This window comes from Coptis chinensis, chromosome 2 (assembly GCF_015680905.1).
Source record: "Coptis chinensis isolate HL-2020 chromosome 2, ASM1568090v1, whole genome shotgun sequence".
NCBI classification, from domain to species: domain Eukaryota; kingdom Viridiplantae; phylum Streptophyta; class Magnoliopsida; order Ranunculales; family Ranunculaceae; genus Coptis; species Coptis chinensis.
This window is the reverse complement of record NC_141457.1, coordinates 32,020,192-32,032,646: the sequence shown is the minus strand read 5'-3', so window position 1 is coordinate 32,032,646 and position 12,455 is coordinate 32,020,192. Positions and strand designations below refer to the sequence as shown.

Sequence of the window (12,455 nt, the reverse complement as noted above, 5' to 3'; positions counted from 1 at the left end):
ATGGTCCTCAACTCATTCATTGGCGGTAAAGTGAAAGATTTTTTAGAATCATACAGGATTAAGCACTTTACATCGACACCTTACTACGCTAAAGGGAATGGGCAAGCTGAAGCAACAAATAAAACCATTATGGACAACATCAAAAAGAAGCTGGAGGATAAGAAAAGTTTATGGGTTGACGAGTTAAACAGTGTGTTGTGGGCATACAGAACAATGCAAAGAGTAGCAACGGGGGAATCACCATTTACTCTAGCTTATGGTATGGAAGCAGTGACTTCAGCTGAGATGGTAGTATCGACATCAAGGACAATGCTTGTAGAAAAAAGGTTGAATGACCAGGGGATGCAGGCAGAAGTCTTGAATTTGGAAGAGAGAAGGGAGCAAGCAAGAATGAAGCTTTATTCTTATCACAGGCAGCTCAGAAAAGCATTCAATAAGAAAGTTAAAGAAAGAAATTTCTAAGAAGGTGACCTAGTGCTGAAAGAGGTTACACAGGCGACAAAAGAAAAGGGAGTTGGAAAGTTATTGGCAAATTGGGAAGGCCCATACATTGCCCACAAGGTGAGGATAAATGGAGCGTACTATCTAAAGAAGGCTGATGGTGAATTGCTAGCAAAGCCTTAGAATGACAATAATCTAAAGGTATTCTATTAATAATGTATTTTTCAAATTTTATAGGGAAATGAGCTGTGTAGCAGGAATTTTCAATTCAATACATATGGATTCAATTTTCAAATTTCAATTTTCGTTTGAAAATATATGATGTTATCATATGATAAAAAGTCTTGGTATCAATAGAAATGTTGATATCAGGCATATCGTCAAAAAGTCATGATATCAGAAACAGTGGTAGATATCAGGCATAAAAAGTCTTGGTATCGATAGAAATATTGACATCAGGCATATCGGCAAAAAGTCCTGATATCATATAAGGCATAAAATGTCCTGGTATCGATAGAAATATTCATATCAGGCATATTGTCAAAAAGACCTGATATAAAAAACAGAGGCAGATATCAGGCATAAGAAGTCCTGGTATCAATAGAAATATTGATATCAGGCATATCGTCAAAAAGTCTTGATATCAGAAACAATGGCAGATATCAGGCATAAGAAGCCCTGGTGTCAACAGGCGTGTTGGTATAAGGCATATTGTCAAAAGTCTTAGTATCGACAGAAATGTTAATATTGGGCATAAGAAGTTCTGATATCGACAGACGTGTTGGTATCGGGCAAATTGTCAAAAAGTCCTGATATCAAAAACAGTGGCAGATATCATGCATAAAAAGTCCTGAAATTGACAGAGATGTTGATGTCAGGCATATTGTCAAAAAGTCTTGATATCAAAAATAGGGGCAGATATCAGGCATAAAAAGTGCTGAGGTTGACAAAAATGTTGATCTCAGGCGTATTGTCAAAAAGTCCTGATATCAAAAACAGGGGCAGATATCAGGCATAAAAAGTCCTGAGGTTGACAAAAATGTTGATCTCAGGCGTATTGTCAAAAAGTCCTGATATAAAAAACAGGGGCAGATATCATGCATGAAAAGTTCTGAGAAGGACAAAATTGATAATATCTGGCAAGAAATCAACAAAGGATGATGCATTAAAGATCATTCGATAATAAAGGTATGTTGCAATGCTTTATGCTTGTTAATAATAACAAAGGTAAAATTTGATTTTCTTTTGACACAAGTCTAAGTATTAGCGATACTCTCCTTTTTTGTTGAGGGTATCGAAAATATGATTTTCTATTGATACGAGGCTAAGTATCGCTGATACTCTAGTCTAAGTATCAGCAAGTCTAAGTATCATGGATACTCTCCTTTTTTGTTGAGGGTATCAAAAATATGATTTTCTGTTGATACGAGGCTAAGTATCGCTGATACTCTAGTCTAAGTATCAGCAATACTCTCCTTTTTTGTTGAGGGTATCAAAAATATGATTTTCTATTGATACAAAGCTAAGTATCGATGATATTCTAGTCTAAGTATCAGCAAGTCTAAGTATCAGCGATACTCTCCTTTTTTGTTGAGGGTATCAAAAATATGATTTTCTGTTGATACGAGGCTAAGTATCGCTGATTCTCTAGTCTAAGTATCAGCAAGTCTAAGTACCAGCGATACTTTCCTTTTTCGTTGAGGGTATCGAAAATATGATTTTCTGTTGATACGAGGCTAAGTATCGCTGATACTCTAGTCTAAGTATCAGCAAGTCTAAGTATTAGCGATACTCTCTTTTTTTGTTGAGGGTATCAAAAATATGATTTTCTGTTGATACGAGGCTAAGTATCACTGATACTCTAGTCTAAGTATCAACAAGTCTAAGTATCAGCGATACTCTCCTTTTTTATTAAGGGTATCAAAAATATGATTTTCTGTTGATACAAAGCTAAGTATCGCTGATATTCTAGTCTAAGTATAAGCAAGTTTAAGTATCAGCGATACTCTCCTTTTTTGTTGAGGGTATCGAAAATATGATTTTCTGTTGATACAAGGCTAAGTATCGCTGATATTCTAGTCTAAGTATCAACGATACTCTCCTTTTTTGTTGAGGGTATCGAAAATATGATTTTCTGTTGATACGAGGTTCAGTATCGCTGATACTCTCTCTTTGTTGAGGGTATTGAAAAATGGATTTTCTTTGGATAAAACTCTCCGTTTTGTAGAGGGTATCGAAAATTGGATTCTCTATTGATATGATATTGCTGATGCCCTCTCTTTGTTGAGGGTATCGAAAAGTTTGATTTTCGATGGATGCAAGTACGAGCATATCTGCTTAATATATATAAGTACCAATAATGGCAAAAGGTCATGGCGAAAAACCATGGGAAATTAGAAATTATAGCAATAAAAAAGTATCACTTGTTTGGAGAATACAACATTTGAATTAAAAAGATTATAGTCTAAAGGGGAGAATTGTTGAGAAGGACATCGACATTAGCCAGATTAGTATCAATGTTTTAAGCAGCATCAGAAGTAATCTGCGAGTTGGTGGTATCAGTCACATCAGGATTAGAGGGTGCTATATTTCCTTCTTCATCATAAAAAATCATCCCATTTTCCACAAGAACGTTACGTGGAACAAAGGGTTTACAAATATCCAGCTTGTCGCCTAGGGAATTCACTTCAGTCATGACAGTGTTGTACTCAGCATCAGCAGCTTCAAAGGCTTCTTCATATTTCTTTCTTTTTGAATCAAAGTCTTCAAGCATTTTCTTCACAACTTCTTCATGTTTAGCCAGTTTATCAGATAAAGTCTTCTCAGCTTTTTCAGATTGCAGCTTCATATCAGTCTTTAATTAATGGATTTCTTTCTTGAAGCCGCTATTCTCTCGGGTTAATCTATCGGATTCTGATTGCTGAGAGTTCATGGTTTTTCTAAGACGCCCGATCTCGAACTCTTGTTTATGAAGCAGATCAAATTGAGCCATTGCAAGCACTTTCGCCTATAAAGATATCAAAAACAAATAAGCACAAAGTAAAAGGCGAAATCGGTATGAAATGGGAGAAGACAAGACATGAGGCTTCTCCATGTGATCGCAATATTGGGTAAGGCATTCAGTGGGATCCACTTTGATAGCATATAGCTTGTCTTTGGGAAGGATACAGCTGCTAGACAATGCGACACCCAACTCATGCTTATTAGTATTTTCAAAAAGCGAGGTTGTTAAAGGGACATTGCTGCCATCAGTAAAGCGAAACACAGGACTGAAAAGTTGGCCGGCATCGGCTGATGGAATAGAATTAAGGTTTTGACCATCGGCAAGTCCACTCTCACCCCATGGATAGGTTTTTATTTTCTTAGAATGGACAGTAGTAGTTAAAGGAGGGATGGAGGTGGTTTGCTGAGAAGAAGTAGGAGGCTTGTCCTTAGTAGCAGTAGAAGTATGCTTATCATGAATGGAAGAAGGGGCAAATTGTTTGTCAGCAGCAGTTGGTGCCAAGGTGGGTTTAGATGCTTTCTTTTTCCCTTTTTCAGATAAGTAGCGACCAGCGTTGGGATTCATAGGCATTCGAGGAGCCATATATGTATACAATAAAAGATGCTGATTAAATATATTTTGTAAAATTGGATATTCATAAAAGTCAGGAACCTCTTCTTTAATCTGAGGAAAAAGATCGGGAGTCATGGTACAATGGTTATATAAATAGTCAAAGAAACTTTTGGGAAGGTTAGGAGGCAGTTCATGTAAGGCAAAGGAGGATATGAGAAAGGAAAGATTGTCTGTGGGATTTTCTAAAAGAGATTGAGTGGGAATTGGCGACTGACCCATCTTTTGAAGAGCTCGATGTTTGAGTACATAAAGAGGTGCACGATAGTTTGAGATACCAGGAAGAGGAGCAGTGACTTTGGGATTCCCTTCTTTATCAGCACCAGTTTTGGTATTGACATCTACTTTAGTCCCTTCTAAAAGCTTCAGTACTCTATCTGAATTCCCACGGCTTCTCGAAAAATGAGGAAAAAGAACTGAAAAGGCACAAAAAAGACTAAGGTTAGGTAGGAATTCCGATATTCTTAAGATAGAAAATAAATCAAAATGAGGATATACCTGAAGAGTTGAAGACTTGATGTTTCAAAGGAGGATTTGTTGGGATATCGGCACTTTCCCAATTACCCATAACAACAATCGGATACTTGGTCCACTCTTTGTCGCTTTTACAGTTTTTACGAAGAATACCCCTAATGTTTCTATGGGTATGTTTTTTGGGATAAAAATATCCGATAATATTTTCACAAAATCTATAGTGCATAAGAATATCGGATAGTGTAAACACCCCATTTTTGCACCCCAGGCATAATTCATTCATGATTTTGCCTTGAATTAAATTTGATCATATAAGGTGATTTGCTTTCTAGAGTCTTCTTTTCTATATCAAAATTCTTTCTTTTCATCTTCTTTTAGCATCTTTAGACTCTCCTCATCATGTTATAGCTATGGCTGAAGTTTCATTGCTTTCTGAGTTTTGAGCTGAAAATGACCAAAATGCCCCTATAACCCTTTGGAGCCCAAATCTCGTTTTTTCCACTCTTTCTTTGGATGAGATTAATTAATATTTGAATTCCCCTTGAAAAATCCTTCAAAATGAGTACAATCTTGCCTAGGTTCCTTTTGGATTTCGGAAACCCTAATTTTGCCCTATCTCGTTTTAGCCCGCTGTGCGCACTGTTGAGTGCAACACTTTTTTGGAGTAAGATTTCGACCCAAGGGTATTTTTAAGAGTTCATGGACCTTTCTAATAGATTAATTAACAATTTTTGTGAAGAAGAGTTTGCCTAATTTTGAACCGGTCAAAGGGAATTTGCAGCATTGAAAATATGGTCAAAATGGGCTCTTTTGTGGATTTTGGACTTGTGCTCGTGGGCTGTGGATCCAGCTCCAGTTGTACCTTTTCATTAGGTTTTCTAGCCCATTTTCAAGCCTTAAAAAAACCTAGAGAACCTTTCTTATTTGTTTGATTTGATTTGATCCCAAAAATCAAGAATATTCTAGAGAATATGCCATTTTGGAGCCATGTTTGGAAACCCTGGATTATGGGCTCATTGAGGACGTGTAGGGCTTTATTTTTTGCCCTAATCCATTTTAAATATCCAAAGACCAAGGGCTAAAATTGCACCCCTTATCCCACCTCTTGAATCAAGGGCCAGATTTAGGAGGTGCAACCAGAAAGAGATTAAGCCATTGGATTTTTCTACATCAATACTCAGCCATTGGATCAAACTCATTACCATATTTAAATCCACACCCAAAAGCTACAAATATGGGTCTCATTCACCCACAAAAAATCATCTGGAGCTAAGGATCTGGAGCTAGGAATTTGGAGTTAATAATCTGGACCTAGCTATTCAGAGCTAATAGGCTAGTAGTTTTCTTTTCTTGAGTATTCTTATATTTTTTCTTTTCTAGTTCATCATTCTAGAGTAGAATTTCTTTAGTTTAATCTGGAGTTGAAGGTAAAATTTCGACTTTGAGGTTTTTCTAATGAAGTTCTTCGTGTTCTTCGTCTTTAGTCTTCTTTTCCCCTCTTTCGATCTTGAGTAGAAGCTCCTTTTCACCAAAAGTTGTTTTTTTCTCAAATCACCTGTTTCAATCCAAAAATCATAGTTGTCAATTCCAAATCAAGTTGATCATCATCATTTATCAATAATCAATCAAGATCATTAATCAATCAAGCAATCTACAATCAAGTATGAGGCAACATTCCAAACAAGGTGACTTCTTTCTTTTCTCTTTTATTTTAATTAGTATTGCATATTAGGATTATTTGTTTTTTAAGTTTTACTATAGCATATAGTCATTCGATTTTAAATAATTTAGTGAAGATCACACAACTTGGTAAATTAATGTTTCAAGCTTTCTTCCTTTGCCTATCTTAATACATTACACCTCAATAGAAGTAAGGCTGGTTTTACCAGGCGAGCGTGGGTGTCTAACACCTTCCCACATCGTACCTTGACTCCCGAACCCAATAATCATCTAGTTTCGAGGGCTAGTCCTTCACATAGGTTTTAATCAACTTTTCCTTAATAAAGTTAGTGGCAATTCTAAAATCAATTGCATAGACCTAGGTACACATTTTTGTGCGTACAGGTTTTTTGGCGACTTTGCTGGGGACATCCCTAGAGAGTCAGACTTACGTTTTCTTTTGAGGTGTTTCAGTTAAGATAGGAAAGAAGAAAGTTTATCCGGAAGCCAGTTGGAATAGAAGGCCGGGGTTAAGGTTATCTCGTGCAACCGTTAACTCGCTTATGGAAATGGAGAATCTACCAACTAATTCTCCTCAAGGGTCTCTTCCACTAGCGTCTCAGCCAATAGTTAGTTCCCCACTTATCTCTCAAGGTGAACAATCACTGTCTAGCAATGGACAATCACCCCAAGGAGGTGGTCAGAGTCTAACATCACCCCCTCATGGATCGGAAGAACTAATGAGACAAGTAATGGAGAGAATGCTTCAAGAAATGCTACCAAAATTCATGAACATGGGGCAAGGACAATTTTCTCAAGGGCAATCCACTCCGCTACCACCACCAAGGTTTGATTTTAACCTACCTACTCCACAAGCTCAGCTGCCTACTAGGAATTTCATGCATCAATCCACCCAACTACAACTTCCTATACCAACTCAGATTCCAAGCCAACCCATCTCCTATATCGACCCTACCTACATGGCACAAACCACCATTCACCATTCATACTACCAAACCAATATACATCCACACCCATGTTCACCCCAAATATATCCCAACCTATGAGCTCCACACCATCCATGTTCCCTCCTCCATACGTCACACAAACACCACAACCTACCACTTACATAAACACCCAAAATCAAAATCCTATAAGTCAAGATCAATACCAAGGCCCAGTGGCAGATAGATTGAAAAAGCTTGAGGAAGCACTGACCAAGATCAAAGCGGATGAGTTCGATTTGGATAGTCTATGTCTATATCCACAAATCAGGGTTCCACATGGTTTCGAATTCTCTAAGATGGAGAGATATGATGGAACTGGGTGTCCTAAAGCCCATGTGAAAATGTACGCTAGCTACTTGCAGCCTATAGGGATCGGGCTAGAATTATTGGTCTAATTATTCCAGAGGAATTTAAAGGGTGTGGCACTGACTTGGTAGATGAACACAGACGCTCAGAAGATGAGAACGTGGGCTGAACTTACAACAGCTTTTGTGACCCATTTTTCATATAATATAGACATCCAGATGGGTCGAAGACAATTGGAGACACTCAAGCAAGGTCCTACTGAGACATTCACCGAGTATGTAACTAGGTGGAGGACCAAAGTAGCTCAGATTCTAGACAGGTCGTCAGAGACCTAACATATTCGAATGGTGGTAGAAAGTTTGAACTCCGAATATGCAAATCGATTGAGTCTCAGCTATCATCCATCTTTTCAGGCTTTGGTTTCAGTAGGGACTCAAATTGAAGATGCTTTAGCTTGTGGAACTATGACCTCAATTGTATCATCAGGTTCAAACGATGCTCAGAAGAAGAAGCCACCTTCAGTTACTATCAATAAGCCGAAGGACACACATGTCGTTGCCACACAAGTACAACCTCAGCCACATACGCAAATTCAGTTGGAGGTGACAAATCATCCTTTTTTCAATCAAGTCATTTTCCCTCCAAGACAGCAAGACAGGGATTTTCCTAGGCAATAGAGGCATTTCACAGAATTGGGCTTCCCATTACAAGTTGTATTAAGAGCTTTAGTCCAACATGGATTGATTACGTTAATGCAGCTGAGGCCTCCTCCAAATCCAGTGCCGTTCTGGTACGACGTTTCGAAACATTGTGATTTCTATCAGGCTCCAGGTCACACGATGGAGAGGTGCATGCTCCTTAAACATCTTATCCAAAACTTAATTGATGAGGGTAAGATAGATGCCTCCAGTCTCAACACTCCCAATATTTCGACAAATCTATTTCCAATTCATAATGGAAGAGTTAATACTTTGGAAGCTGTCAAAAAGGATTCGACATCATTCATCATTCCGATCAGACAGACGTCCAATGTTAGCACCATAAGACCAGTTAATCTTCAAGATGCAGTTAGAAGATGCATGGAGCAAACAAAGCCTAGAGGTATCCAATTAAATGAGGTGGTGGCACCATTTTTACATAGTACACAGATGCAAAAGCCGTTCAAGTTGACTAGAGAGCATCTGGAATCCTTTATGATGCAGAGGCCCATTACGAAATGGGTAGATCCTTTGAATACATCTCAATCCGCGGCATCACAAGTTGGGTCAGAACCTCAAGGACCCGTGATTTGCCAGAATCTAACTCAACAGCAGGTGATCCCAACTCCTATCCCAATCCCCAAGGTCCAGTTTGTGCCAGCCAAGAGTCACAATACCAAGGAGGTTCTAGGGAAGAAGTTAATTGAGCCCGAGAAAAGTAAAGATGACTCAGCAATCTCACTACATCAGTTGAAGCAATTAGAACCTAGTTTGGCAGAGGAATGTGTTGAGACTCACGGTTTGACAAGAGGAGGAAGGATATACAAGCCACCACACTTACAGAAGGATCAGGTTTTAGCCCAACAGCCTGACCTGCCCACGGCTACTGAACCAGAGAAGCAAGATGGTAATGAAGTAATCCAACAATTGCAGAAAACCAAGTCCAACATTTCCATATGGGGTTTACTCATGGCATCACCCCAACATAGACAAGCAGTTCTTCAAGCCTTGAACCAGGCTCACGTTCTAGCTTCCATCCAGCCAAACGATTTGGCACGTACAGTCGCTTCCCTCAGGAAGCAAACTCCATAACATTTTCTGATGATGATTTGACCATAGATGGAATAACCTACACGAAAGCATTGACCATTACGGTGCATTGCAAAAACCATAAGGTGCCATTTGTACTGATTGACAACGGATCTGGTTTGAATATCTGCCCGGTCAATTTTGCAAAAGCCATTGGAATCATGCCCGAAGACTTCACTTTCACTAAGGATACAGCTAGAGATGTTCATGGGTTTGATAATCAGAGAAGAGAAGTCCTTGGCGAGTTCACAACTGACTTCGAAATAGGTCCAGTCACGTTCAAAGTCACATTCTTGGCTATGGAAATCAAGGCTAATTACAATTTCCTTTTAGGCAGACCATGGCTACACCAGGTCGGCGCAATTCCCTCTACACTTCACAGAAAGCTTAAGTTCTTATGGCAATGGAAGATTATTTGCATCACTGGTGATTCAGATGATCTGGATTCTTCAAAAGAGCATAAGGTAATACCAATGATTGAAGGAAAATGTAACTACACTGAGGAACCATTAGGGATTGTGGAGTTTAGAGCACCCGACAAGGAGAAGCTCCCTACCCCGTTTTGCAATGGAAATCTCAAGATGACTCAGATGTTCCGCGAGAAGAACTATTTTCCAGGACTTGGATTGGGAAAAACCTAAAATGGCATCTTAGAACCGCTGCAGATTCCTAGTCAAGATGATCAAAAAGGGCTAGGCTATACTGAGGAGGTTGTGGAAGGACTGTCAGAATTGTTTATCAATTCTAGTGCCACGGTGAATTGTCTCAGATTGGCTCTACCTGATCCAGGGGCAGAGATTGATGCTATTATTGATTCCAACATGTTATGGAGCGAAGATGATGACCCAGATCCAAACTCAGAAGTTACTGTTTCAGAGCCAGATATTAATTCCTATTCAGGATATCGCCAATTTAGGTTGGATCATGAGGCTAGACAGTTTAGTTGGATAAATGAGGCTGGATCGACATCCTCCTTGTCAGGTACGGACTATACTCCATCTTTTACTTTAGCGAGTTCTGCAGGGTTATGATTTGACCCAGGAGACAAGACTGTCACACCTTATCATGTCTAATTAGACCCTCAGACCATACTTGATTTGGATGATCTGTTGAATATGGAATCTATTGTTGACCCAGTTCTAGTGGATGTTGAGAACATGCCACTTTTTGACTCCCAGACACAATATGAGATTTGGGAAAGGTTTTTAGAGACCTTAGATTCTGATGAGGATCCATTCATTGATGGAGACTATGATGATTAGGGAACACAAGTCATTATTGATCCAATCCCCAGCCATCATATTGCTCTGGTTGAGCCACCGGATGAATCTGATAGGGCTCAAAGGGCGTGAAACTTTTTGTTCTAACTCCTTTTGTATATAGTTATATTTCAAAAATCCAAAAAAAATCAAATATTTCTAAAATCCAAAAAAATCCTGATATTTCAAAAACCCAAAAAAATTAAAAATTTTCAAAAATACAAAAAAAAAATAAAAAATGTTTCCAAAATCCCACAGAATATGATTTACCCACTTGCCTTAATACAAGATGATTGAATGACTTGTGCAGATTATTATGATCCCCTCCCCTCGATGATGATGAAGGAATAGATAATGAAGCTGCTGAGTCCATTCTTTCTCATGAGCAGTCTGAGGATTGACAGACGCTAGTCATTGTGGAGACAAAGACCATCAACCTTGGCACCACAGATGAATCACATTATGTGCAGATTGGTATAACCTTGATCCCCTATGAGTGTTGAAGCCTGATCAAATTACTGAAGGAATCCATAGAAGTGTTGATCATATCTATGACAATCTATTGTCTTAAGGTGGTACATGATTTTCATTGTTCGAAGATGAGAGAATCACTCCCCGAGAAGAAGAGATTGAGGAGGAAGAAAGTTCAGCGCTTATGTTTGAGAAGATTTTTCAAATGTCTAAGATCACCAACATCAACATCAGCATTCAGCATTATGCATTTACCCTCGTGGAGAGGGCAAAACTCCACAACATCATTTGATCAACTACCCTACGGAAGAAGGGGAATAGTCTGCATTCCATCAATCAACGACTACTTAGCCAATCAACCAACTAGCTACCCTACCGTGGAGAGGGCAAATTCCATATTGCATCATTAGCCTCGATCGAAGACATGAGAGCTATCTATCAAAGAAGTCAACTGACTCGAATCTGACTATATCAAAGAGCAGAATCACTACAAGAAATGGGGTCTTTGGCGACAAAAAAAAACATCATTGAATATTGTGAAAGCGTTGCAAATTATATTTCGGCAACGTATTTTGGAGTGTCCTGCCATCGTGGACAATGATATAGTCGGCAAAGATACATAGCGACGATTTTACAACGTTGCCAGAGATGAGATCTTCACCAACGATGCAAAACGTCGCTATTGCTTTTATTTTGTCGCTAACTCATTTCCATATTTTCTACACAATAACGTCGCAAAAGATGTACTTTTAGCGACGTCTTCAAAATCGCCGCTAGTAATGCCTTAATAGCAACGTTTCTATTGTCAGTAAATATCCAAAATTTTTGAAAATTTTAGTGTTGTTCGCGACGTTATAATCATCGCTATAAGTCCATTTTTTGTATTATTAGCAGCATTTTTAGTGTCGCTAGATATAAGCGTCGTTTCAAATAAACTGTTGCTAAAATTCTATTTTTTAATTTATATTTGCATATAGATTATTTGGCGACTAAAAGAATAATTAGAAGTTGTGCCATTGTTTCTTTTTAAATTTTTTTCTTCCCAACATACATCTGGTCCTGTTTTTCCTGCTTACATACAACAATTAAACCTAATAAAAGAAACAAAACAACATCAAATCAATTACCTAAAACTGTATAAGAAAGAGTCGGACAATTTACTTCATTAATGATAATAAAAAAAATGTAATCTCATTCTGTACAAAGTTTCTTATGAACTCATCTTACATAATAAAACTACAAAAAAAAATGACAATTTATCAACTGAAACCATCTTTGCAAAAAACTTTGCTAATATGTGACACAATTGCGCATTGATTTACCAACAACCTCTTGCAATACAAACTCATTTCTCTTTTGACATAAGTTTATCTGCAGAAAAAAAAAATACGATTCATTAGACATAAAGCCTTGAATGAAAGTTTAACTTTTCTTAAAA

General features: G+C 38.2%; 1 protein-coding gene across 1 annotated transcript; it reads left to right on the top strand.

Moving 5' to 3' along the window:
* On the top strand, positions 1–462 carry LOC147515806 (uncharacterized). The gene has a single exon (XM_086593054.1). The coding sequence runs from the start codon at positions 1–3 to the stop codon at positions 460–462; it is 462 nt and encodes a 153-aa protein (XP_086449180.1).
* The last annotated feature ends 11,993 nt before the right edge of the window (positions 463–12,455 follow it).